This window comes from Cydia amplana, chromosome Z (assembly GCF_948474715.1).
Source record: "Cydia amplana chromosome Z, ilCydAmpl1.1, whole genome shotgun sequence".
NCBI classification, from domain to species: Eukaryota; Metazoa; Arthropoda; class Insecta; order Lepidoptera; family Tortricidae; genus Cydia; species Cydia amplana.
Genome location: NC_086096.1, coordinates 31,387,282 through 31,415,035, shown reverse-complemented (window position 1 = coordinate 31,415,035; position 27,754 = coordinate 31,387,282). Strand labels below are relative to the sequence as shown.

The 27,754-nt window shown below is 37.4% G+C and overlaps 2 protein-coding genes across 2 annotated transcripts; one reads left to right on the top strand and one right to left on the bottom strand.

The window, feature by feature from the left end:
* The first annotated feature begins 927 nt into the window (after positions 1-927).
* On the top strand, positions 928-27,399 carry LOC134661124 (1-acyl-sn-glycerol-3-phosphate acyltransferase alpha). The gene is made up of 8 exons (XM_063517074.1): positions 928-1,048; positions 11,657-11,766; positions 13,886-13,974; positions 14,349-14,485; positions 15,164-15,342; positions 24,050-24,215; positions 25,956-26,142; positions 27,253-27,399. Exons 2-7 carry the CDS (start codon positions 11,677-11,679, stop codon positions 26,117-26,119), a joined length of 825 nt encoding a protein of 274 aa, XP_063373144.1. The 5' UTR covers positions 928-1,048; positions 11,657-11,676; the 3' UTR covers positions 26,120-26,142; positions 27,253-27,399.
* On the bottom strand, positions 18,489-22,699 carry LOC134661111 (uncharacterized). Its single transcript, XM_063517059.1, has 2 exons — positions 21,728-22,699; positions 18,489-18,605 (listed from the first exon to the last, which is right to left on the bottom strand). The coding sequence occupies exons 1-2, from the start codon at positions 22,697-22,699 to the stop codon at positions 18,588-18,590; spliced, it is 990 nt and encodes a 329-aa protein (XP_063373129.1). The 3' UTR covers positions 18,489-18,587.
* Positions 27,400-27,754: the final 355 nt, after the last annotated feature.

The window sequence follows — 27,754 nt, the reverse complement described above, 5'->3', positions numbered from 1 at the left end:
AGATGACATTTAAAATAAGGTTGGCAACACTGTATTTCATTCAATATTTTTTAAGTGGTCATTACACGAAGAATCGTAAAATCGCCAAAAAGATACTGCGTGTATGCACCAGTTATTTTTTGGGGCATAGACTAAATACTTGTCTTGACAACTATAAGGTAGGGTTTTAAAGGTGTGTGCACGACCCTTTAAATGACAAATAAAAGTACGGGAGTAGAAAAAATACTATATCGGTTGGTAATGCTACGTTGATAAACCAATTCTTGTGTTAATTCATTGACGGGTGTTTAATTCCTTATCTTACCTATGTCCTATATGCATAGTTTAGAAACGTGAGGGTAATTCTAAGAAAAAATGTCATTGTTTCGATCGCTGCTGCATGTCCAGCCTTCGATATCGATATGTAACGGTGTCAACTGGCCAAATGGGATTTGATTTAAACAAATTAAAAATTACTAGCGTCTGAAACGCAAGGACGCCGATTCAGATTTAATTGTTTCTTATGGTTTCTATTTTGTTTTGGTACGACCGTCTTTGCAGGCATGGCTCACTTCGCGATTTCGTCGCGTCTCAACAAGTAGGTACCTACAAGTACATCCGTCCCACACCAAATTTGGTGTCTAGCCATAGTAGTTGCTGCGCACGGCGCTTGCGCCACCTAGTGGTCATGTCACATACGCGTTTTGTTAGAGAGTGTCAGAGTGAATCTTCTGTACCTAGTACAATTATTTATTCTGTGGTCTTGGTAAATGGTGAGCATCTCATGCACAACTTTTATTTCATTAAATCAGCGTGAGCGATCTTCAAGGATGTATAAAACAAGTTCAAAACCGTAACATATTGATAAATCAGAACATGCCTCCCGATAGCTGGTGATTAGGTATGAGAGCTACGGACCGACCACAATCAGTCACTTTAGTCAGTCAGTCGCTGACTGTTGTTTTTAGTACACGTGATAGGTTGGGCCGTCGCGACAAATGCGCGTACACTCTTAACGTCCTTGGTTTATTATTTGTTTTTGACACAAAAAGGATCTCAGTTCGTACAGGTTAGTCATTTTAATGTAGGTATCCATTTCATTCGATCATAATGTTATGCCATTTTTGTTTTATTTAACATCAGCATCACTATTGCTTTTTTGAGTCATAGAATTTTGTTATAATATTGTTTAACAGGTTAATAAATACAAATACAAACAGTAAATAGTATAGTATAAATATTGAATTACCTAATAAAATCACTTGAAAAATAATCGTAATGGATTATTAAATTTATTCTTGCATATATCTTAGTTTTTGTACTAGTACCGGTTAAACTGTTTTTTTAATAGTTTTGGTCACTTTTAAGGCAGTTTACTAAAACTCTATTCGACTTATAATTATACCTTAAATCACTCTATATTTATACTATACTATTTTTATGCTGTTTTTATTAGTATTTAACTCTAACAAAAGCCGAGCCGAGTTGGTGGTAACTACTGGGAATTATTTTTCCCAGTAGTTACCAGTGGTAAAAGGTGGGAAATAAATTCCCAGTAGTTACCACTGATAACAACTTGGTGGTTTAGAAACATTGGTTAGTAATAATAATAAAAGTATAGACATCTTTTCTATATAATAAAATACACATAAACGTGAATTGATCGCTTGGAACCGGGTCTTACCAATGTTTTAATTATTTACCTACACCGTTGTTGACGGTAATTTATTTTAGATCCGACGACGTAAAATAAAAGTTACCAGTGTGGTTACCACCAGTTTGGCACTGACATAAACGCTTTCGAGGACGTAACTTACTTTCTATGCATCTCACTCGTAGTCACATATTAGTGCAAGCGAGATGTACAGAAAAGTAAGTAATTATTAATCTAGATCCTCGGAACATACCTACCATAGGAAGTCTTAACTAATTAAAGGTGATTGTTAGATTCAATTGTTCAGTTAATGGTCTTATTGGTGTTACAAAAAGTTTTCGACTATTTTAATAATACGTAAGTAGTACAAATAGTACATTGTGCAACGTCCCCTTGTTGCACAATGTACCTAAGTGAAATATTGGAAACGAAGTCTTGATTCACGACAGCCGCAGAATTGGGCCTTTTGACTCATAGATGATTTAGGAAGGGGAACTAAATCAAATTTTTGTCCCCTCTAATTGGTGCCCCCAAAACATCTATTCTATTCTAATTGCATTTACCATCTTTATTTTAAGTGGATATATTCAAATGGTCGTTTGTTCCTATTCGATATCTATTAGATAGCGTTCATAACATGATTAATTGATTATGACTAAATGTTGCTTAGATTAAAAAAATATTGACGCCTTATTGTCTAAGTATTGACAATTTAGTATTAAATTATATAGGTTAAAAAAATACCTCTTTGCGAATTATTAATTGCGATTCAGCAAAAACATGGCGTATGTCGAGCATCACAGGTATAACATAATTGATTTAAGTTATTGGCTATATTCGCAACTGTGGCGCCTGTCTGGCAGCTACAATGTAGAATGAATATTACAGCTCACATTATTTTTGCCATGCTGTGCGTCGTTTCTTTTACTCGTAGTTCGGCCAGCACGAACAACGCACACATTCAATATGAGGTCAGTTCAATATCATTTTATCTTTGCACTCACGTGGAAGGTTCAGGGATCAGTAGTGATGGTCGATAAGGTACATATTATTAGGTGGGTAGTAGGTACTTCCATCGAGAATAGGTACCTATTAATCTAGATCAGCTATACTCTAAGTGTGTTCCGCGGAACCCTAGGGTTCCGCGACACCCCTGCAGGGGTTCCGCAAGAATTTAGAACACTATGCTTTAGTCGTCTCGAAAAGTTTACTATGTCGCCACCGTATTGTAGGGTTCCATCAAGTATTTCGCTTTCCAAAAGGGTTCCGTCAAAAAAAAAGATTGAGAACCGTTGATCTAGATGCTTATAGAATGTTCATGATGTTAACATCGCAAGCTCACGGATCATCTTTATGCAACTAAGTGGATAATATTGCAATTCCTCAATGTAAACAAATTATCTACGATGAATAAGTACGCAGTCATTTGCGTCAATTTAACCAAGTCGATACTAAAATTTAGACACTACATATATGGTTCTGTAATTCTGTTGTAATCATAAATAGTAATCTACCTACCTACGATATCACCACCTTCGGTTCGGGCCACAAACACCTGCGATCTGGAGCATTCACGAGTTCACCTCCCTAGGTATTATGTAATGTACTATATCTGTTTATATAAACAGCTAATTATCATATATTAATATCAATAACATAACAATTTCTTTCTTTAACCGGGTGTCAAATATCACAAGTGACCGTGGATAACAATTCTGTCAAGTGAAGGGTTTTCAAAACCTAACGATACGAACTAGAGAATAGTTATTACTTTAATTTGTCTTGTCTATTCGCGGAAGTTATTGAATGTACTCGTATTTACCTGATATTGCCCACAATTTTCATACATGAAGGCCCTGCCCCACAATGTCTAACAGCCATATGTTCCATTCCATCCAAAATCTGTTTTAATTGTTTACTGTTAATCTCGCGTATAAAGTACAAATTTAAACTGGTTTTCCAATATCTAATGCGGATGAGATGCGTCATGACATGACTCATGGGTCATGGGATGGATGGGGCAAAGTTGCTTTCGTAAAATTTTGCGACAGCACAATTTTTCAAGGACGCCAATTGTAAAAACCAGTAAGTAGGCACCATAACATTAATAACACAAAAAGAAAATTCGTGAATAATATTAAATAAATTAGGATAATGCATGCGCATGCGCTTGGTAAGCGTCGGGAATGCACCATATTTAACTGCACGAGTTAAGCTATCCGAGCCGGTTAGTAACGTATTTCTACCCACTTTGTAACCAAACTAATGTTTTGTACTTAATGATTACTTATTTATTTGACTTTGTCTGCACGTTAGTCCTAAGATATATTATAAAAAAAGCGGCCAAGTGCGAGTCGGACTCGCCCATGAAGGGTTCCGTATTTAGGCGATTTATGACGTATAAAAAAAAACTACTTACTAGATCTCGTTCAAACCAATTTTCGGTGGAAGTTTACATGGTAATGTACATCATATATTTTTTTTAGTTTTATCATTCTCTTATTTTAGAAGTTACAGGGGGGGGGACACACATTTTACCACTTTGGACGTGTCTCTCGCGCAAACTATTCAGTTTAGAAAAAAATGATATTAGAAACCTCAATATCATTTTTGAAGACCTATCCATAGATACCCCACACGTATGGGTTTGATGCAAAAAAAAATTTTGAGTTTCAGTTCGAAGTATGGGGAACCCCAAAAATTTTTTTTTTTTTTTTTTTTTTTGTGTGAAAATCTTAATGCGGTTCACAGAATACATCTACTTACCAAGTTTCAACAGTATAGTTATTATAGTTTCGGAGAAAAGTGGCTGTGACATACGGACAGACAGACAGACGGACAGACGGACAGACAGACAGACAGACATGACGAATCTATAAGGGTTCCGTTTTTTGCCATTTGGCTACGGAACCCTAAAAATTGTATTCTCAAGTAAGCGAATTTTGTAAATTCTTTTTGAGAATAAAGTTCTTAAACCATAAACCATAATCAACGTACGTATATATATTTTTTAGATCGTGGTTTCAGATCTTAATCATCACCACCAATTCTAACACAAAACTGGCTTTTGCTATGACCTTGGCAATCCGGTTGCGGGCCGCAGACTTTGCAGTACAGAGTGCAGAGTCTATTTAGGTACCATAATTATACATAATGATAAAGTAAGGAAGCTAAGCACGAATAATTTCTTACATTGACCTTGACCCGCCTGTTCCTATTGCTGTAGTTTTTTTTTTTTTTTGCATTAGAAAAAAGGTAAACAATCTTGATGTGTCTTTTAATTGAAAAACATTATCTTTATCTAATACGGTCATTTATATTCTTCAGCTTTCATAAACAATAGTTACTGATTTTCAAAAAGCGTTATTCAATTAAAAGACATGTCAAGATCGCTTACCTTCTTTCTAATGCTAAAAAAAACGAACTAATATCGCACGCGTATAATTATATTGCTGACGTACACAGTGTCATTGACCGCCGACATCACGGGTGGGGCCGACATCATCATCTTTACCTTAATTACAGGGGCATGATCTCGAACGATAAAAAAATCTTACAGCACAAAAAGGCGAACTTAATGCCATAAAGCATTCTCTACCAATCAACCTTAAGGCAAAGCAGAGAGATTGTGGTCGGGTGCTACTTCAAAACAACAACAGAAAAAAGCGGCCAAGTGCGAGTCGGACTCGCCCATGAAGGGTTCCGTATTTAGGCGATTTATGACATATAAAAAAAAAACTACTTACTAGATCTCGTTCAAACCAATTTTCGGTGGAAGTTTACATGGTAATGTACATCATATATTTTTTTTAGTTTTATCATTCTCTTATTTTAGAAGTTACAGGGGGGGGGGGGGGACACACATTTTACCACTTTGGAAGTGTCTCTCGCGCAAACTATTCAGTTTAGAAAAAAATGATATTAGGAACCTCAATATCATTTTTGAAGACCTATCCATAGATACCCCACACGTATGGGTTTGATGAAAAAAAAATTTTTGAGTTTCAGTTCGAAGTAGGGTTGCCAACCGTACTATATTATATAGTATTGTACTATATTTTGGCTCTCTGTACTATATATTTTTGGAAAAATATATAGTACGCTAAAATACTATATTTCCGATTAAACGTATTTGGTGTCTCTGACCATAGGGCTTTAAATCCAGGGCTTGATTTTACTCGCTAAACTGAGCTACTTTTACTGTGGGACAAACCCTAAAATCGGGGAAATTTTTTTGCCTTTTCCATAGAAAACGTCGACATCTGATCAGCTAAACTGTATGAAAAAGTAAAAAATTTTTTTAGAGATTTCGGGGTTGGTGCCATAATAAAAGTAGCTCAGTTTAGCGAGTAGAATCAAGCCCTGGATTTAAAGCCCCATGGTCAGAGACCCCCTGTATTACACTGATGTATAGTATTTTATCTAAAAGTACTATATTTTTTTGAAATGTACTATATTTTTGATGCCTTATTCTGGAAAATACTATATTCCACCAAAAAATAGTTGGCAACCCTAGTTCGAAGTATGGGGAACCCCAAAAATTTATTGTTTTTTTTTTTCTATTTTTGTGTGAAAATCTTAATGCGGTTCACAGAATACATCTACTTACCAAGTTTCAACAGTATAGTTCTTATAGTTTCGGAGAAAAGTGGCTGTGACATACGGACGGACAGACAGACGGACAGACGGACAGACAGACAGGCATAACGAATCTATAAGGGTTCCGTTTTTTGCCATTTGGCTACGGAACCCTAAAAATACGATAACTAACAAGCTGGTCCAAGAAAACGGAAAACTCAGAGTAGCCGAAATATTATGCGGATTGCGGATACGATACGGGTACCTATACGATTCGCCTTATTTACATGTTCAAAGTTCAGTATGACCATCTTAATCACTCATTCTCTGTCATTCCGGATCATGACTTCACATATCTTTGGTGATAAGTGATAATTAGCTGATACAGAAACAACACTTTTACCCCCTTCATATTAATACAAATTAAGCTTGATGTGCTCGTACTCTCATACAAACTTCATGACATATATAATATTTTCTCGTATTATATCGATTGTCTGCGTTTAAATCTTTGGGTAATACATATCTTCCTTTTGGTCTTCCCAAAAAAAGACAACATCATTGAAAAAGGATAAAATTGTTCCAGCCCTTGTTGGTGTGCGTGATGCTTATATAGAGTATCCGCGTGAAATTTCAACTGAATAGTTATATGGTTAGCTCTGTCTCAGCTCAGCTCAAAATTCAAATCCCATCTAAACAGTTTTTTAGGGTTTCGTACTCAAAAAAGGAGGTTCACTTTGTTGTCCGCCCGTCCGTCCGTCCGTCTGTCTGTATGTCAAGACCCTTTATCTCGGGAACACGTAGGGAAAGGTACGTCAGGTATCAAGTTGAAATCAAAGGAAAGGACGGCCGCTTCTCGATACAAACGTAGTCCCCATATTCCTCTCTGGATGAAAAATATTAAACGTTATGAAAAATATTTTTACCCACATAATTTGATGTAGGTATATTAACCATAGCATATTATTACAATTATCAATAAATCTAAAAAAGTCAAACGCGTTAATAATTAGGAGCGAAAAACAGATTTCATACAAATTTTTAATTGCTTCTAAATTAAACATCATCTAACGTAGGGCATAGATGTCGTTGATACCTATACAAAAAATTGTGTCAAAATATATTCAATTATGTTAATATCCAGAGAGGAAAATGAGGACTACGTTTGTATGAAAAGGCGATTTCGCGCGGGTCCTTCACTTTCGTCTTAATAAACCCATACCTATGCTCAGGTCTAAATACAGCCCCATAACGCTGTGATAATAGAGTCAGACCGAGAAAATTCTACAGCGATTTTGATAGCCCACGCAGTGCAAGTGTCATTTTAAACGTCAAACTTCTATGAATTTATGACGTGTAAATAACACTTGCACTGCGTAGGCTATCAAAATCGCTGCAGACTTTTCTTGACCTAACTCTATCAAACTTCTAAGTTAACGTAAAAAAAGATACGGCCGCCTATGTATATTTCGACAATTTAAAAGTTAAAATGCACAGGATACTTCCCGTTGACCTAAAAATATGAAATTTGGCAAGTAAATATCGTCTTACACTACAAGTACAGGGAAAAACTGAAAACTATTTTGTTAAAAAAGCTCGGTGGGCGAGTCCGAATCGCACTTGGTCAGTTTTTTTAATTTGTATAGCTATCTTTATTGCTTTTATTAGCTAGCTTTATATATTTACTTCATAGGTCTCTAGAAATAAATATATACCTACACTAATTATCAAATTCGTTATCTGATTATCAAATATTTAGCCTACATCAACTTTCTTTGTAGGTATGTAGGTTTTCTAGTGCCCTAATCGATAATTATCAAAGACAGAAATGGATCCATTGGCATTAAAATTATCAAATTTCAAGATTTTGGCACTGACTGAAACTTTATCCAAAATCCAGTAGGTACCTATAAATAATGCTAATCATCATTAAAAATTTGAGGTGTTCAAGGTGTTTTATGACAATTTTCGCTTGGCTGCACGGAATCTCGTCCAATCTGCGTCCAATCCATTCTGTATGTTCCTTGGCTCAAGCTACCATAAAAAACTATTAGCAAAACATTCAATATCTAAAACGTTCAATATTGTTATCAGTTTTTTTACTAGCGAACATCATTGGTACAAACTAGCAAATATTTAAGTATTAAAACTTATTAAACTCTACCTACTAGGTACTATAGTTTATAACCTGACAAAAAAATACATTAGGCCTCTAGGGCGAGTGGTGCTACTATTTTCCGAAAATCGTTTTTTCCTAGTTGCGATTTCTGCCATTCGCAAATTTTACTACTTTTTAATTTCTCAATAGGTTCCTTTCCCGATACATCAGATAATAGTACAGTAAATAACAGCACTCTAATTATGGACCCAATTCAGAAATAAGTACTATAATGATCACAATAATACAATAGAAAATTACGTATTCGTATTGGTACCAACTTCCTGTAAAACATAATTATTTGCCGGAGATCGTCATACAGATTGTTTAAACTAAATGGGGCAGTGGGGAAAATCAAAAAGTATGAGAGAAAACTGAATTTATATTTAGGAAACTCGCGGTAAGCACTTACAGGTCCTGCCAGGCCCCTTTTAACCGACTTCAAAATCTCAAAAGGAGGAGGTTATCATTTCGGTTGCATGTTTTTTTTGTTTTTTTTTTAAATGTTTGTTACTCGATATCTCCGTCATTACTGGACAGATTTTGAATATTATTTTTTTGTTTGTATGTACATATATGCACACAGATAGGTCCGGTTTTTTTCAAAACCCAGTTCTGATGATGGAATCCATGAGGAATCGAGGGAACTCCTCAAAGTGACAAGTGACATTTGAGGAAGTGGAACTGCTGATGATGATCAGAACGGAACTCTTCAACGACGCATAGTTCACGTTTGGCGATTAAGTTTTTAAGTCACATTTTTGTCAAGCTTGAGTTGTGGTGATAGTACTTAGTTAGAGAAGTCGGTTTTTTCTTTAAAGATTATTATATCTGTAACTCGTTTCTCGTCTCAAACGTGACGTAGAGAACAATAGGCATCACAATAACGATATACGTGGCTTTGGTACCATTCAACTCAACCTACTCTGTGACCTCTTAAAGTATAAAGTACAAAATCCTCTGTGCACGATCGTTGGGCCTTAGTATATATTTATTTGTTTTTAGATTTACGCAAATACAAGATGACTCATATTGTGTTTTAGGAAATACATACCGTAACGTTTAACGTAAAACCCTTATGTTATGATTAATTCGATTTTTTATGACATGAATTGCTGTCATTGCTGATGACTAATTTTCAAACAAATGTTGTGACATCCTGACATAACAGACGTGTTAATATGGTAGGTAATGGCCTTCACCTTCACTTGCAAGGATACCCGCCAACCTACAGTAGGAATAAAGGCAGAAGCTGCATACAAATGTTACATGTCCACACCACACCTGCGTAACCGATTCCTTGCACGTACCTATGTGATACGTAATAAGTTATAGTTGTCAAGACAAGTCTTTAGTCTATGCCCCAAAAAAGAATTTGTGCATACACGCAATATCTTTTTGGCGATTTTACGATACTTTGTGTAATGACCACTTAAAAAATATTGAATGAAATACAGTGTTGCCAACCTTAAATAAGTGAACCATAGACATGTTTTTTTTTCATTCATTCTTTTCCCGCCCTTACCCTCCATTTTTGCTACTTCTTGAATTAAAAATATTTCTTTTTACTATTTTATTTCAAAGTAAGTGCTTGGTCGTAGAAAAAGTATTGTATGCAACGTTGTTTAACTGAGTCAAAAAATACCTACTCGTGGCGTCTTTATTAACAATTTGAGGCGAAGCCGAGGACATTGTTTTTTAAATGTATGAATGCAGTTTTTCTTGTTACTAATAAGAAGAGATCGTCGTATGTCTTATAGTTTCAGATTTTCCCACACTGACTGATCTAAATGGGCCACCTTGTATAGATTACTGCTTAAACATTTTTTTAAGTTATACAAAGTTACGAAACAAATGAAAAGAGATTAGTTGAATCAAACGTGAATCAAACAATCAGCACTTCTTATCATCATAAATAATCATCGCGAACTTTAATCCGGATTCATCGAATGATAACCATAGACAACTAAATTAGTAGGTATAGCTGGTCAAGCAAATCTTGTCAGTAAAAAAGCGGCTAAGTGCGAGTCGGACTCGCCCATGAAGGGTTCCGTTTTAGGGGATTTATGACGTATTAAAAAAAAACTACTTACTAGATCTCGTTCAAACCAATTTTCAGTGGAAGTTTGTATGGTAATGTACATCATATATTTTTTTTAGTTTTATCATTCTCTTATTTTAGAAGTTACAGGGGACACACACACACACATTTTACCACTTTGGAAGTGTCTCTCGCGCAAACTATTCAGTTTAGAAAAAAATGATACTAGAAACCTCAATATCATTTGTGAAGACCTATCCATAGATACCCCACACGTATGGGTTTGATGAAAATTTTTTTTTTCAGTTACAGTTCTAAGTATGGGGAACCAGGGCCGGATCTAGGGTAGAGCGAGTGGAGCAGCCGCTCTAGGCGCCGGATGTCAAGGGGGGCGCCAAAATGGCAAATGAGAAAAAAAAGTTTTATAAGTGGCGAGGGGGGAGGGGGGGGGGGTGGAAAATACGCTTGAAAACTTCAACGAAGGGCGCCAAAACCCGATTTCGCTCTACCCTGATCAAGGGCTCGGGCCGGCACTGTGGGGAACCCCCAAAATTTATTGTTTTTTTTTCTATTTTTGTGTGAAAATCTTAATGCGGTTCACAGAATACATCTACTTACCAAGTTTCAACAGTATAGTTCTTATAGTTTCGGAAAAAAGTGGCTGTGACATACTCGGACAGACGGACGGACAGACAGACAGACATGACGAATCCATAAGGGTTCCGTTTTTTGCCATTTGGCTACGGAACCCTAAAAAAGGCGCGAAATTCAAATTTTCTATTGGACGATATCCCTTCGCGCCTACATTTTTCTGCCGCCTTTTTCTACTGACAAGATCTGCTTGACCAGCATAATACATAAGTAGGTATTTATAGTAGGTACCTACCTATGGTCAAAAATATAGAAAAAAATCTAAAATTGTTTTAACATTAAGCTAATTTTACAGTTAAACTTACTTGTTTAGTCACTCGCGCTACTAATGTTAGTATGTCTCACTCACGATATCACAATAGTTTAAATTCGATTTTTTAAAATCTTTTGTATAGTGAAGCTGAAGGGAATTGTGCTTTTACGTAAGTTGCTCATCGTTTATCTAAGAAGCGGGTTGAAAGACTTGAAAGTTATACGTTTCGACAGTAAGGAGATTTATTTGGAGGATATACATTTATTTGGAGATGTAGGAGCATTATTTTAATTAGAAAAATGTAGGAGATTATGTACGGTACACTGTATTGTTATGTTTCAGAGCTACGCATCAGCTGCAAGATGTCGGCATTCAACGTTGTGCTGGGCTGCGTGATGGCGCTGTTGATAATCTTGTTTACAACCAGCGCTATCGCCCGATATTATATTAAGGTACCTACTTAATTAGGCATTTAATTGCCCTAATTAGGGTCTTAAGTGAGTAAGGACTTTATTAATACAAGGACATTACGGCAAAATGTGCCAGTACCGTCAGCATTGTCAGCAAATATGTCAATATCATCGATATAAACATTATGAATGCATGTTGGTAAGATCAGGGTGTAGACAAGCCATTCGTTCACGCTCCGTAGCGTAGCGTAATTATCTCTCTCTATCACTCTTCCACATTAGTGCAACAGAGATAGTTGCATCTCGCTCGCTACGGAGCGTTAATGATTGGCATCTTGTCTACGCACCCAGGGCAAGTGCCAGAATGGGGTAGAGCTGCACTTGCACGACGTGTTCACTATTCAAGTAAAGCGTACATTTAACGGAGGAGACCACTACCCTTACGTTACGTCATACTTGTACTGAAAGACTTTGCGATTACAATGCGCAGTTGCCTTATGGGAACATACTGACCACATGTCTCAACACATTAATACTCGTTTAAGTAAGTAGGTATATATATTATGTACAAGTAAGGCAAACGGCATATAGTTGGACAGGATGTTTTATTTTGCTACGGATAACTGTGAACAAACATATCGAAGCAGTTTAGTACTAAAAACCCGTATCTATATTGTATGTGTTAAGCTGGCTCATGGCTGGCCGCGTAGCCAACATGCCAAACGCTTACGCTCCGTAGCGATCGACACGCAACTGGCACTGTCGCACTAATATGGAAGAGTGATAGAGAGACACAAAGCGTTGCGTTGTCGAAGCGATAGCGATTGTCACTTTGGCTAGGCCGGGTGGTACACACGCGTTAATCTGCGAAGTCCTTTGCTTCCTGCGGGTGTGCCCTGCGCTTGCTTCATGTTTGCTCTACGCTTAGCATGTTTCATTTTATAATGATTAGGTATTAATTAAGTACTAGGGATTGGACGTTTGAAGGTATTTTAAAATATAGACATTAGTATTTATTACTTTGTACTTAATAACTGAATAATTGCTACCAAGCTACTCAAAAAACATTTTGAAAATAGAAAAGAGGACAAAACAACAAACATAAATTAATATATAGGTAATATGTACTTAAAACACCTTACAGAAATCCACATATTTATTCCCACTAATATTATAAATGCGAAATTAACTCCGCTGGTCTGGCTTTCTGTCTGGATGGAGATAGTTGGAGTCCCGGGAAAGGACAGGTCAAAGGAAATAAATTTGATCTTAGAAAACATCATTCCGCGTAGACGAAGTCACAGGCAGAGCCGGCAAAGGCTAGTAGTACAAAATTCTTAATATATACTTACAAAAATAATAATATTTTCGCGTAGGCATTGCTTAGTTAAATTAAAACCTGCTGAAATAAAAATTACAAAAAAATATCTTGACAATAATTTAGGTTATGAGTGTGATCATAAAAAGGCGAAAAACAAAATCCTACTGAGGCATATTTGCGTTTAAAAATTGTAAAAGGAAATATTTACTTATCTAACTTATATTATAAATATTCAGACTGTGCAACTTTTAAGTGATCGAGAATGAACACATCTTTGGCGGTTGTCCCCATCGCTTACCGAGTTCAGGCAGGCGTTCCCTACCACTGCTCTTGGGACGTACCTAATTGTACCTCCCAAGAGCGGTGGTTTGCCGACCCCTTCAGCCTTACGCTACGTCTTACGTAGGCGAACAACTCGCGAACGCCGCGCGGCCGCCGCGCCGCTTCGCGTCTAAATCGCTCACGAACGAGTAGGACATACCTATACGTATCAACGGTTTGTTTCATCCTCGCCGCGCCGCGCCGCGTTCGCGCGTTGTCCGCCTACGTAAGCCGTAGCGTAAGGCTAACGCTCTCCTGTGGTTGCTAAGTGATAGGATATGAATATGCATAGAACCCTGGTAGAGTCGAACCAATAAGCTAATTCTGCTCAGGCTTCTCAGTGACAGAGTGTGGAAACGCCAACATAAACATAAAATTCCAATAAAATATGACTTTTTTATACTTTCTATCGGTACGAGGGCGAACGATCTCATTTTGTTCTGTCAATGTGGGTGCAGAGTTAGCTTAGATAGGTAAGGTACTTACCGAATAAATTTTCATTTTAATTTTTATTTGCAGTTTGTACTTTTTGTGGTCGCCTCGGTTATATTTTCGACAGCTCCACTACCTCTGATGTTGTTTAGACCGTTCGACCCGAAGAATGCTTTGTAAGTAACAAGCAACATTACATAAACCAAATAATGTATTTACAATCATTGCGAACATGGTAGTTGTATTAGATAGTTGCGTTACTATAAGTAATATGATGTATATCACACACAGTACGCTATAACAACAAATACTAATAACAAAATAAAATTATTTAAGTGGGGCCCATACAACAAACGTGATTATTTTGCCGTTTTTTGCATAATGGCACGGAACCCTTCGTGCGCGAGTCCGACTCGCACTTGGCTGGTTTTTTGTATTTTGGTATAAAAATAATTACAAGCTATGATGAAAGATTTCGTTTGCTTTTAAAATATCTCCTTTTTATCAACCCTTTGAGCTTGTTTCTAGGTCTCAAACTTTTGTTTGTCAGAATTCCAGCAGCTCTTCTAAGGTGGACGGCAAGGCTACTTCTAGGCATTCGATTCGAAGTACGAGGTCTAGAGAACATTGACAACTCGAGGGGCACGGTGGTCCTCCTAAATCACCAGAGCTGCCTCGACTTGTATGGTGAGCATAATTTTGAAAACAGATATCACTTATTAAATTTTTGGATGGTTCCCGCCGATGGTACAAAATCGAACGCGGGAGACCTAACTTTCCTCGGAAAATATATAAAAACTCAAAAATGCACGTCAGCTAGATCGTATTTCGCGGCCCATAAAACTGCTATATAGCAAATTTCATCAAAATCGTTAGAGCCGTTTCCGAGATCACCGAAATATATAATTAAATAAATAAATATATGTATACAAATAAGATAAGTACGTTAATAGTATGGAGATAAAGCAATCGCATACTTACCAAACCAATTACTTACGTAATGATGGTTTAGAAAGGCAAATTTCTGAATAGAATATCTATAAGTTATTTTCCGCCGTATTTTGTAGAGTTCAGTAGCTGAGGGGGCACACGGGCACAGCCTAGTTTAGTGTATCGACATAATTTACTGAGAAATCCATATTATTTCATAAGGTCCACTAATGTTTAGTTAGAGTTGCTATTGTAGTGTCCGTCTACGATAAGTTTGCACCACGAACTAGGAACGGAACGGACTTGACGTGGCACTTGGCCTGCAAATGAAGTGTTGACGGATACTAGTACGTACCTACATGTTAGAGTTCTCCTTCCCTTTCGCGAGTTTGACGAAAACCATTTTTCTTTAACTTACTTTTACTGTATTTAAAGTGCTGGCGGTCCTGTGGCCGCTGATGGCACGCTGCACGGTCATCTCCAAGCGCACCATGCAGTATTTGGTGCCGTTTGGAACCGCTGCTTGGATGTGGGGCACGGTGTTCATCGATCGGGGCTCTCGCTCGGCACACGACGCCCTTAATGTGCAAGCAACGGCTGTCAAGAAAGAGAAGGTAAGACTATACAACAAACTCCATACAGAAATTAGCTTAATGCATGTTTGAATTTAGCCAATGCAATAAATTAAAATCATTTAAAAAGTAAGTATCTAGAGTATTTTTTTTAATAAGAGAAATGTTCATAGTATATCTATGTCAGGGTTGGGCAGTATTTCAATTACATGTATTTGAAATACAAATTAGTATTTTGTATTTGTATTTCAAATACTACCTCAAAAGTATTTTGTATTTGGTATTTCAAATACTGCACTCACATGTATTTAGTATTTTGTATTTCAAATACTTCAAGCTTCAAAATACATTTCTATAAATACATTTTATTAAATTCTATAATCCTAAAATGTCTAATCTCTCGCACAAGCTGTGAGCCGACCGCGAATCTCCGATCCAGCCGAGATACAATTTTCATTGGCTGGATACTGGATCTATATTAGGTCAACTTCTGCGTGGAACTTTTCGTTTAAATCTAGGGGATAGGGTCATTGCAGTAGTTTCCGTTCATGCACTAGTTTTCGATGACTTGACGGATTATCAAATATATATTTCATTTTTAATTTACTACTTTTTGCGAAATCTTCATCTTCCTCGCGTTGTCCCGGCATTTTGCCACGGCCAATGGGAGCCTGGGGTCCGCTTGGAAACTAATCCCAGTAATTGGCGTTGGCACTAGTTTTTACGATAGCGACTGCCATCTGACCTTCCAACCCAGAGGGTAACTAGGGCCGTAATTGGAATTAGTCCGGTTTCCTCACGATGTTTTCCTTCACCGAAAAGCGACTGGTAAATATCAAATGATATTTCGTACATAGTTCCGAAAAACTCATTGGTTCGAGCCGGGGTTCGTACTCGCGACCTCCGATTGCAAGTCGCACGCTCTTACCGCTAGGCCACCAGCGCTTCCTTTTTGCGAAATATCATTGTTATATGTAGACAGATATATTGCTTAGACGCCTTAGACATAAGGATTGAAATCAGTCCAAATTTGTGCAGGAATGTAGGTATATATTCAAATTTCGTCAAGTGGACGTAAACTAGAGCTGGACGAAAACTAGCGCAATGACCCTATAAGTTTATATGAAAGGATATTCGTTAACGTTAAAACTAAATGCTAAACAAAAAAATAAATAAAGGTATATTTTGTAATTGAAATACATTATTTTAAACACTGTAATTTGTATTTTGTATTTCAAATACCCGTCACCAAAGTAGTTTGTATTTTGTATTTCAAATACTTTTAAAAATGTATTTTGTAATTTGTATTTCAAATACGTGGAAGCCAGTATTTTGCCCAACCCTGATCTATGTAATTATACTAATTAATATTATCGCGCGGTCGTCCGCGATCCAATGCCTTTATGTTATCTTGCACGTCCGTAAGCGAGGTGTAAACAACTAAACATGATGTAAAACACTGAAAGTGGTTTTGGCTCCCCACACAAGTGTATATAGTTTGTCAAAGGACAGTCTCAGGAGAATCATATTATCTTTGTCTTACACTAGTATATACTAGCACCCAAAAGAAAAGTATTCCCAAGAATATGCGCCGCTTTTTACGCAAGCGACTGCTAGCTGACCTTACAGTCCAGAGATAATACTTGACGTTATTGGGATTAGTCCGTTTGTGAAGTGGGTTCGAACCCCCGAGCTACGGTTTGGAAGCCGCACGGCACGCCTTGCCGCTACGCTTTGTAGCATATTGAACCACAGGATTTGTTTTAAACTATCTATAATACAAAGACCTATTTACATATTTACTTAATTATTGGCAAAGCTCAATCGAATTGTCTTCTTGGCTGCAAGCGAAATCCTTTGTGTTTATTTATTTTTCATTAAAATAATATTTACAGTACATATGGGGCTACTTTTCCGTACTAGTGCGTAAAATGCACTTTTGGTGCGTATGTCGAAACTTTATAGTGCCATATGTACTGTAAAACGTTGTTAGATACACGTGCGAATAGGATTCGCAACTCGTGTCGATTTACTCTCCCTTCGGTCGTGTTTTAATTTATCGCCACTCGTTTCGAATTTCCTCTTTTTCGCACTTGTATCGAAAATAACTATTTAGCTGAGGTATTTCTGTGTAACATCTATGTTATTCTTGTCAATAGTGCATTTCTCCAAAAATTACAACACAATCACATGTAGTTAGGATATTGTATGCAGTAGTATTTGTACCTACTACCTACTGTTATGTTATAGGGATGCGTCAATGAAACTACGTGCTCGGATCAAGACTAACTAGTATATTTCTAGTACATACCCACATGCATATTCATAATCATCACAACCTACCCACAACCCCCTTTTTTACTTTTCATTTTACAATTTCTGTATTTGGCTCAAGTTGAACATTCTATCATATTATTTACTAAAACGCAAGATCAAATATAATTTAAGTTATCTTACTTACACATTCCCCTTTTACACAAGAATAAAAAAAAATATATAGGTAATTATAAGTTCACTCAATTAATACAGCAAAATCACAGTGAATGCATTGAAGAGAGAAAAAATCATAATAAGTGTTCAAAATAGTAATACTTAAATTACTAATTAACACTAAACAAATACAGTATGTACATTTCCATTATACATTATTATTATACTTAACTAATAAGGTTGAAAGTATTAAATGTATACTACTAGAGAAATTGTTTTTTTTTTTTTATACAGTAATTTCATATTGCATAGTTTGTCATCTTCCAAAACAATGTAGATGGCTCCATAATACAAAGCGGCATATCGTTGCGATACAATTTTCATAACATTTCAATGCAGGCATCAGAAATACATGTTTATTTTTATCCTTAATTACAGAACAATGGCTAATAAAACATCATGCAACACATTATTACATTGAAACTAATTCCATTTCATCAGGAAATAAACGAAAATTTACCACAAAATTTTATAAAGTGCATATTACAACTAAATGGCTATTTACGACAACATACCTACAGTGCCTACATTTTTATTATAGCGGCTAAAACACTTTTTATATATATTAATTATTATACTATTCGAGGCAGGTTTTGCTCCCACAAATAAACCTGTTATAGTCTGTATTAAATGGTTTTAATTTAATCTTATATGCTGTATAAAAACAATGATGAAGTGTCAATGGAAGTTGAACCTTAATGCATCAGGTATATAGGTATCAAATTGTTTTGTTATGTAATAACAATCCATCTTCGCAACTGCACATACTATTCAACCCGGCTGCTAATTAATACCAATCAGGAGGAATCACCACCCTGCCAGAACGAGTAACATAATTGTTATTATCTGGTACATGTTCGGACACTGGGGTCGTGTTCATAACAGCACGCTGCGCGTGCGACTGAGGCTGCGGGCCGGGCGCATGCGCCCTAGCGTTATCATTATCACCCGATATTGTGATATCGTCATAAGGACGAGGACACACAGGTAACTCCGGGCGATATTCCGAATCTAATATAAGATGACGCCTGTTTCTCACCAAAGTACCACCCTGCATCAATTGAATTAAATACGATCGGATACCTTTAAGATGTAAAATTGTGCCACTAACCCATTTCTTATCTACTCTAACCTTAACTTTTTGACCGGGCATTAATTGCTTTAAATCACGGGCCGTCTTGTCGTACTGCTGTTTTTGTTTATTTTGTCTCTTTTCTAACTCTGCCGTGACATTAATTTGGATTTTAGGATGAAGAAGTTTGGGTGCATACGGTACAATTCCACGCAACTTTCTGTTATTCAATAACTCTGATGGAGATGCTAATTGATCAGTGATGGGGTTCGTTAAGTATTCTAATAGTGCTTGCCTGAAGTCGGTTTTATCCACACTTGTTTTTTTAAGTATATTTTTCACTGTTTGCACGCTCCGTTCCGCTTGCCCATTGGACTGGGCATAACATGGAGAAGAAGTAATATGTTCAAAACACCACTGCTGAGCGAACAATTTGAATTGGCTCGAGGAAAATTCGGGGCCATTATCTGACATCACAATGTCAGGTATACCCTGATGACTAAAAACAATTTTCAACTGCTCAATAATATGGCTAGATAGTAAACAATTTAACTCTAGAACTTCCAAGAACTTACTGAAATAATCTACTACCACTAAATATTTTTTCTCCTTAAAGTGAAAAACGTCTACCCCAACTTTTGACCATGCCCTGTCCGGTATCTCGTGTGGTATCAATGACTCCTTTCTATTTTGGTTTTTAAAAGTAAGGCATGCTTGACAGTTTTTAATAAAATCCTCTAGCTGGCTACTTATATTTGGCCAAAATATAGATTCACGCACTTTTAACTTGCATTTTTCTAATCCTAAATGCCCAATATGTACCCGCCTTAACATTTCCTTCCGCATAGCTACTGGAATAATAATCCGATCGCCCTTCCATGCCATACCATGCGCGACCGTCAATTCATCACGATAACCCCAATAGGGTTTCACCTGGTCATCGACATCTTTCTTTTGCTCCGGCCAGCCTTCTGTAATAAATCTTATTAGCGCCTGAAGCTCACCGTCGTCCTGGGTCAACCTTTGTATACGTACAAAGTGCGAGTCGACGAGCGGGTTGCTAAGCAGCACGGCACACACCTGTGCGCGCGCGTCCAGCTGGTCGCGCGGCACCACATCTGGAGTACTCGCCGGATCCACCGCACGAGAGAGTGTGTCCGCCATATACATATACTTGCCTGGTTTATATACAAGTTTAAAGTTGTAGGGCTGCAAACGCAGGAGCATTCTTTGCAACCTAGCTGGGGCAGACGCGATCGGTTTACAAATAATACTTACCAACGGTTTATGGTCGGTTTCCACTGTGACGTCACCTCGACCATAAATATAAGTATAAAATTTTTCACAGGCATATACGCATGCGAGGAGTTCTTTTTCTATCTGCGCATATGCTTGTTCAGCCTTCGTTAAAGATCTCGAGGCATAGCATACAGGCAAATTATCTTGCAGTAAACAAGAACCTAGTCCATTCATGTCCGTCCATAGTCCATTCTTACAAGCGTCAACAGAAATCACCACGGGTTTTTTTAAACTGTAATACTGTAAAACCGGCACACTCATCAAACACTGTTTTAAATTATTAAAAGCTTTATCATGCGACTCCAACCAGTGCCATTCGATGTCTTTTTTAAGCAATTGCCTTAGTACATGATTTTTGTCGGACAGATTCGGTATAAAATTACCTACATAATTTATCATGCCTAAAAATCGTTCAAGGTCCTTTGTGTCTTTTGGGCAAGGCATATTTTTTATTGCCGACGTGTATGAGTCGTCGGGATATATGCCATTCGGGGTAATCTTATGTCCTAAATATTTTATTTCTGACAGGCCAAACTTGCATTTGCTTTTATTCAATTTTAAATTAACCTCACGACACCGATCTAATACTTTTTTCAACCTAGCGTCGTGCTCCTCTTTCGTGCGACCATAAACGAGTAGGTCATCAATAAATAAACAAACACCCTCCAAATCATCAAACTGCTCGTACATCTTTTTGTGGAATACTTCTGACGCCGAAGTTATTCCAAATGGCAAACGCAAAAATTTGTATCTTCCAAAACTCGTATTAAAGGTAACTAAATCAGTACTATCTTCGTGAAGGCGAAGCTGCCAAAATCCTTGCTTGGCATCAAGGGTACTAAAAAATTTGGAACCTCCTAAATTGACAGACATTTCATCCAACGTCGGCAATTTGAAATGCTCACGCCTAATCGCCTGATTCAAGTCCCTCGGGTCCAAACAGAGCCTTATGTCACCGTTAGCCTTCCTCACAACGGTCATACTATTGACCCAGTCCGTAGGCCCCTCTACTTTCGCAATAATCCCATCACTAACCATCTCATCCAATTTATTCTTAACACTATCTTTCAAAGCTATCGGCAATTTTCGCGGTGCGTGTACCACTGGCCTAACATTTCCATTCAATTCAATTTTATACACTCCCGGCATACACCCAACCCCTTCAAATACATCCGAATACTCCCTATACACATACCTTTCTATATTACTACCGGTATTACTTTCAATATCTAAAACCAATTTGACAACACCTAGCTCCGCGCACGAATCCCTACCCAATATCGGTTGTGAAGAAGTGTCCACAACAATAAAGTCTAAGATATATATACGTTCCTTGTATTTTGTTTTTAAACTACATTTCCCTACTACTTCGAGGGCATAGCCCGAGTACGCGCTCAATGTATCACCCGTCGAGGTTAAATCATTCTTATTCATACAAATTTGACTCAAAAAACGAAGTGGTATTATGTTTACATCGGCCCCAGTGTCCAACTTAAATTTAATCTTTCCATTTCCGAACAACAAATCAACCCACCAATCACTCGAACTAGTACAGCAGTTTTTTACCTGATTATTGTTTTCCTCAGCTCGCACCTCGTATACATTGCACATCCGCGAAAAATGGTCATAACTGTTACACTTTAAACACCTTCTACCAATGGCCGGACACCTTGAACTGCCATGAGGCAAACCACACCGCGAACACGACATATTAGCACTGTCGTTGTTAGCACTATTGTTAACATCACGCACTTGTCGATTAAACAGCTGATTTCGCCGCGCAGGACTCGGGCGCGGGGTCGCGGGGTAGCGGGCGGGGGTCTGATAACGGCCACCGCGCCCCCGACTCCTCGCCGTGCCACGATGCGCCGGCGCTCCTCGGTGACTTACCCCCCAAATTTGACCACCTTCACTATTCCAATTGTACTCCGTATTATGCTTAGGATTATTTTCTACAACATGTGCATTATGTTCCACAGACTCTTGCTTTATAGCCCCTGCTTGCATCTTAGACATCTGGGCCAAATTACAAATATCTAAAGATTTACTCAACGTCAGTTCCGGCTCACGTAACAATCGTTCCCGTAGTGCGTCTTTTTTTATGCCGCAAATCAGCCTATCTCTTATCAAATCTTGCATTAGCGTGCCGATCTCACAAGTGGCAGACAGCTTCCGGAGCTCAAAAGCATACTGCTCAATAGATTCACCATCATGCTGACAACGTGTAAAAAACCTGTGCCGCTCTATAGTTAAATTTTTCTTCGGCAAAAAAAACTTATCAAACCGCGCAATCAAACTCTTCAAAGTCGTGCATTCCGATTCAAACTGTTGGTACACTTCACGAGCCCGTTCTCCAATAACGTGCAGCAAAATACTAATTTGCACCTTTTCCTCCTTCTTCGATAACTCACACGCGTCGAAGTAAATATTAAACGCTTTCTTCCACTTAGTCCATTCTACAGACAAATTGCCAGAGGTCACATTCTCCAGGTTATTATCGAAAACAAAAGGCGGCGGCGGCGGCAAGATAGATTCCATTGCAGACGGTTTATTTTATTTCTCACTTTTTATAACAAATCCACTGAACACACTCAAAGACTAATTTAGTTAATAACGGTTCTTTTAAAACGGCTGCGCCATGTTATGTTATAGGGATGCGTCAATGAAACTACGTGCTCGGATCAAGACTAACTAGTATATTTCTAGTACATACCCACATGCATATTCATAATCATCACAACCTACCCACACCTACTTATAGTGGAATATATCGACCACGATGTACCATTACCACGATAAAGTAAATTAAATCCCTTATTCCCCTAGCTCTTCACCAAGTGTCATTCTATCGAACTTGCTAACTATGTAAATAAAAGTTATAGTTTTTTATAACTTTTGTTTACATAGTTAGCAAGTTCTATTGAATGACATTTTACAGAATAACCTTCCCTTTCCTTTGCTCAAGTCCAAACTTTTAGCTAGCTCCTATACTGTCAGGGGTTTTTTATTACATTCTTTACATAGTTAAATTATTTGGTTTCTATTTTATTGTACCTAAGTGTTAAAATAGGTATTTATTGTGGCTTTTATGATCTGAAAGCTATATATATTTACGACAATAAGGAGAACGACTAGACCTTAATTACTGGTAAAACTGTGACCTCTGTTTACGTACATAGTTACGAATCTCGGGGCCAAGTCGAGAAACTTATGTTTAGTGAATATATGCGATTTGTTATCCTTGACTCGTGATGCACCGGCCGCGTTAGTAGTAAATGAAGAATAAATCTTTAGATTGCATTTAAGATGAATACCTAAACTCAAGTAGGAAGTAGGTATGTTGATGCTTACATCGAGCCAGTATCTACGTATGTAACCAGTGCGACCTTTATACTTAGGTACTTTTGTAACAAATGTCGTCTGGTGGTTTATAACAATATAGCAGAACAAAGTCAAGTTCCTAAACATATCATAAAGCGGTGTCAGAGGTGATAATTATGTGACGTTTAGGCGTGTTTGTTCTAATTCAACCATTTATTCCAATGCTTGTAAAAATAAAAAACTGAACAAGTGCGAGTCGGACTCGCCCACCGAGAGTTCCGTACTTTTTAGTATTTGTTATAGAACAGAAATCATCTATCACGGTTCATGAAATACAGCCTGGTGACAGACAGACAGAGGGACGGACGGACAGCGGAGTCCTAGTAATAGGGTCCCATTTTTACCTTTTAGGTACGGAACCCTAAAAACAAATCGTATTTTAAGCGACATTCGATTGTCATTTTTGAGCTGCCAGTCCGGATAAGGGTTTTCGTGCTTTTACTCCAACTACGCTTCATGATACCATATTATGAAAACACAATAACGAACTAACCTATTAATTCGCAGCGAAAACTGCTCCTGTTCCCCGAGGGCACACGGCACAGCGGTGATAAGCTGCTGCCCTTCCGCAAGGGCGCCTTCCACGTGGCCATGGATGCCGGAGCTCCCATACAGCCGGTGGTCGCCTCCAAGTACCACTTCCTGGACGACAAGCGACACAAGTTTGGATCAGGTACAACTAAGTATTAAGGAGCCCACTGCTGATATCGGCCTGTCTGTTGTTCGGAACTGTCAACTTTTTGTTCTAACTGACAGGCCGATATCGTCCGGCGGACTGTTAATCAGTGGGCCCCTTCACATCACTCGCATCTCGAAGGGTGTTTTAACGACTCAAATTAACTAAATCGATTTGCTCCTGATGATGAGCCCTAGCTCATTGGAGCCGTGAGCCGTGGAGTCGTTATTATTAACTTTTAAGTACCTATACTTAAAAGTTAATAACTCCACGGACGGCGCCACTTTGCTAGGTGTCACGGCGTCCTAGTAAGCACCGTAACAATGCATCTCCTTTACCTATAGGTAGGTATTCATTGAAGGTAGATAGGTCTACGTATTTTTAAATTTGTTGAACCTTATTTCAGTGTGGATATTTATCATGATTTATTTTTTTTAACATTTTATTTAATTTAATCTAAAAGCCTATTTAACATTCACTGCTGCGGTTTCGTAGCGCTCCGATCCCAGCGTTTTCCGGCTTTGTAGAGGAAAGCGACTACGAACAGAAAACCCGCACAGCGGGTTCCCGGCACTCAACGTATTAAGGCTTCAACATATTGAGGTTACCGTTTCTTCCTGTTGTTAATATTATTCTAAAGAATTATGAATAAAATCTACCTACCTAGTAGGTAGTACCTGGGCGTTGTTTTTTAAGTTGTCCCCTACACTTTTTTTTCAAATTTGGGATTTTTTATGTTATTTCTACTCAGAATCACGAGCTCTTTCTATCCTAATAGGAGAAAAAAAGTGTCCTAAGGTTTTTATTTCCATTCCGTCACCATTTTTCATAGACTTTGTATGGCGGTCGCGGAATGGAAAGATCGAAAAATGTATGGAAATTTTGGGACACTTTTTTTCTCCTATTAGGATAGAAAGAGCTCGTGATTCTGAGTAGAAATAACATAAAAAATTCCAAATTTGAAAAAAAAGTGTAGGGGACAACTTTAAAAAACGCCCACCTACCTACCTGTGTAGTTTTCATGTTGCTCATTCTAAAATAGCGCAAGTACCTACCTACTTTGTGCGGTTTCATATTAGTATTATTTGGTTTGCATTTGTGTAACCTCTGTTCCCCTTTTATGGGATAAATGGCCACGATGATGATATTTACTGGCGATCTGTGATATTTGATGATTCGTTTATCGTTACATTGAAAGTTGAGTTGATGTAGACTTTCTGTATGGCTTTTTTTGTGAATTGTATGCTGTCTATGGCTGTTAAAAATGAAGACAAATACCTGTCATGTATGATGAAATAATACTTAATATATGCAGCCATGTTTCATTGTGATATTGTAAAATTTTATGTTTTGTTATATGTTAATAATGTTTAGTTTTTGTGATGTAATATTTATCACGCGTTGGACACACGTCTGTAAGTGATATCTATGATTGTAAATTAATAAATAAATACTTTTGTATGGTGACCTATTGCTTGGTAGGTAAAGAAAACAATTTGAGTGTCCGGCGAGGAAGGTGAAATGGATACAAATTGACCCATAATAGCCTGCGCGGGATTCTTATACCAAATAAAAATTATAATCAATACCTACCTACTTTAATTTATATTTAAGAAATCTCAGCAGACCGCTCTAATTGCGCGCGATAGCTCTCGTTTTCTTTCGTCGACCAGTGCAATTGGATAGAACATATGTCTGTGACTTACCTAAACTAAAATAACTATTCATTTGTTACAGGAGACGTTATCGTCACAATATTGCCGATGGTTGAAACGAGCGGCATGACCAAAGATGACCTCTCGTTGTTAATAGAAAAGACTCAAGTTGAAATGCAGGATACCTTTACGCGGACGTCGGCAGAGACGCTAGCTCGGCACGCGTCAAAGCAACATGCTGATTAAACACATGGGTGTTTCATATTTAGGTATTTCTTAAGTTTCTAATTGTTTTAATTTCTAACCGATTAATTAAAAATTAAAAGGAGGTTATGTTTTTAAAGGTATTTTATAAGGCACTTAACTAGATTTTAAAGGCAGGGCCTTATTCGGTTGAATGTTATTTTTTTATTTTATTTGTTAAGCCTCCGAATTCGAAAAGTGGAATCTTGAACATCGAGGGTTAAACAAACTTTGTTACCGGTATATACTTACTTTTAGATTTGTTCCATGGGATTCATAAAAAGCTGAGGGTTCAATACTTTCACGAATTCTTAATATATGAATAATGAAGCATTTGCATTTCAAAAGATCTGTTTCATTGACAAGTCGTTTGCGTTTGGTGATTCGTTTGCTGTGATAAGATAGCCAATACCAAGCTCATAAACCTGCTTGAGATTAAGAGAACTGATTATGAAAACTACTTACAAAATGATTAACGAACGAAACTCCATGATGCAACAATGTATGTACCTATTCCAGCCGTATTTGGGTTAATAGGGTGTTTGTCTGACAAGTCAATCGGGGCCAAATTGAGGCCCATTTTTGATTTTTTTCTACAATTTTTAAATGCCATTGTAGTGTGAATAGTACGTATAAGGTTTATTCGGGTAATTCCGGAAATCTGGTAATCCGGAAATCATTGTAAAATCACTCATATTCCGTTGTAGTAAGAGTCAGCTTTCGGAATTATCCGCCACTTTCGTTCATTCGGAAATACCCGAATACTTACACCTTATATTGAAGAGAGCCATAGCCTCCTACTTACCGCCAGAGTATAGGTAGTTTGGGTTATTTGCTATCTTCTCAGACCACTTTTTGAAATTTGGAGTCTTTCAATGCCAGGGTATCTATATTATCACGAGGGGTTCGGGTAGACCGACGCGAATCGGAACAAGATGAATAATTCGTTGATATGAGCGTACTTAAATTGCACCGGTCGACTCTCTTCTTAGCCTGCGACGCAAGTCATAAGTAATAGGTACCTAATATTTTAAATACATATCAACCGATTTTTAGTGTGATCGGATTCGCCTCGGTCTACCTTAAACAACAATTTTGCTCCCATGATGTTAATATACCTACGTTTTATTTTTCAGGTACCTAATATTAGTACAAGAGCGCCAAAGCTGTGATAGCATGAACATTTTATCTTCAGGTCATGATAGGGTTATATAGGCTAAATTTAAGTATTGTGATAACTAAACTTATTAAATTATTTGAAAAATCTTGAGTTTTCAATACGAAATGAAAGTTCCTTTTGTACATCATAAAATTATTTTATTAAAAGATTTCACTTTACGAAAATATGTGTATTTACACATTTAGGTTTTTTTTTTGGTTCAAATACAGATGTACAAGTACAGTTGCTTAAGTTGTGGTAACATAATTTGGGTCACATAGCAGTATGGTATCAACACAAAATAAGGAATTGTTAAAATATATCTTAAATATATTCTATAAAAAAGGTGGACTTATAAACATGACTATTTCCCGTTAAAAAGTCCAAGAGTCCTGTTATGATACTTATGTATAGTCTGACAAAAAAATAGTAGATATTAAAAAGTGGCAATACTATAGTGTCGTCCCTTTCAAATCAAT

Coding starts and splice junctions, on each gene's coding strand:
- LOC134661124 (XM_063517074.1), top strand. CDS start 11,677: ATGTCGGCATTCAACGTTGTGCTGGGCTGCGTGATGGCGCTGTTGATA. Junction 13,975..14,348: donor TTCGACCCGAAGAATGCTTT/GTAAGTAACAAG, acceptor TTTGTTTGTCAG/AATTCCAGCAGCTCTTCTAA. Junction 14,486..15,163: donor GAGCTGCCTCGACTTGTATG/GTGAGCATAATT, acceptor CTGTATTTAAAG/TGCTGGCGGTCCTGTGGCCG.
- LOC134661111 (XM_063517059.1), bottom strand. CDS start 22,699: ATGGAATCTATCTTGCCGCCGCCGCCGCCTTTTGTTTTCGATAATAAC.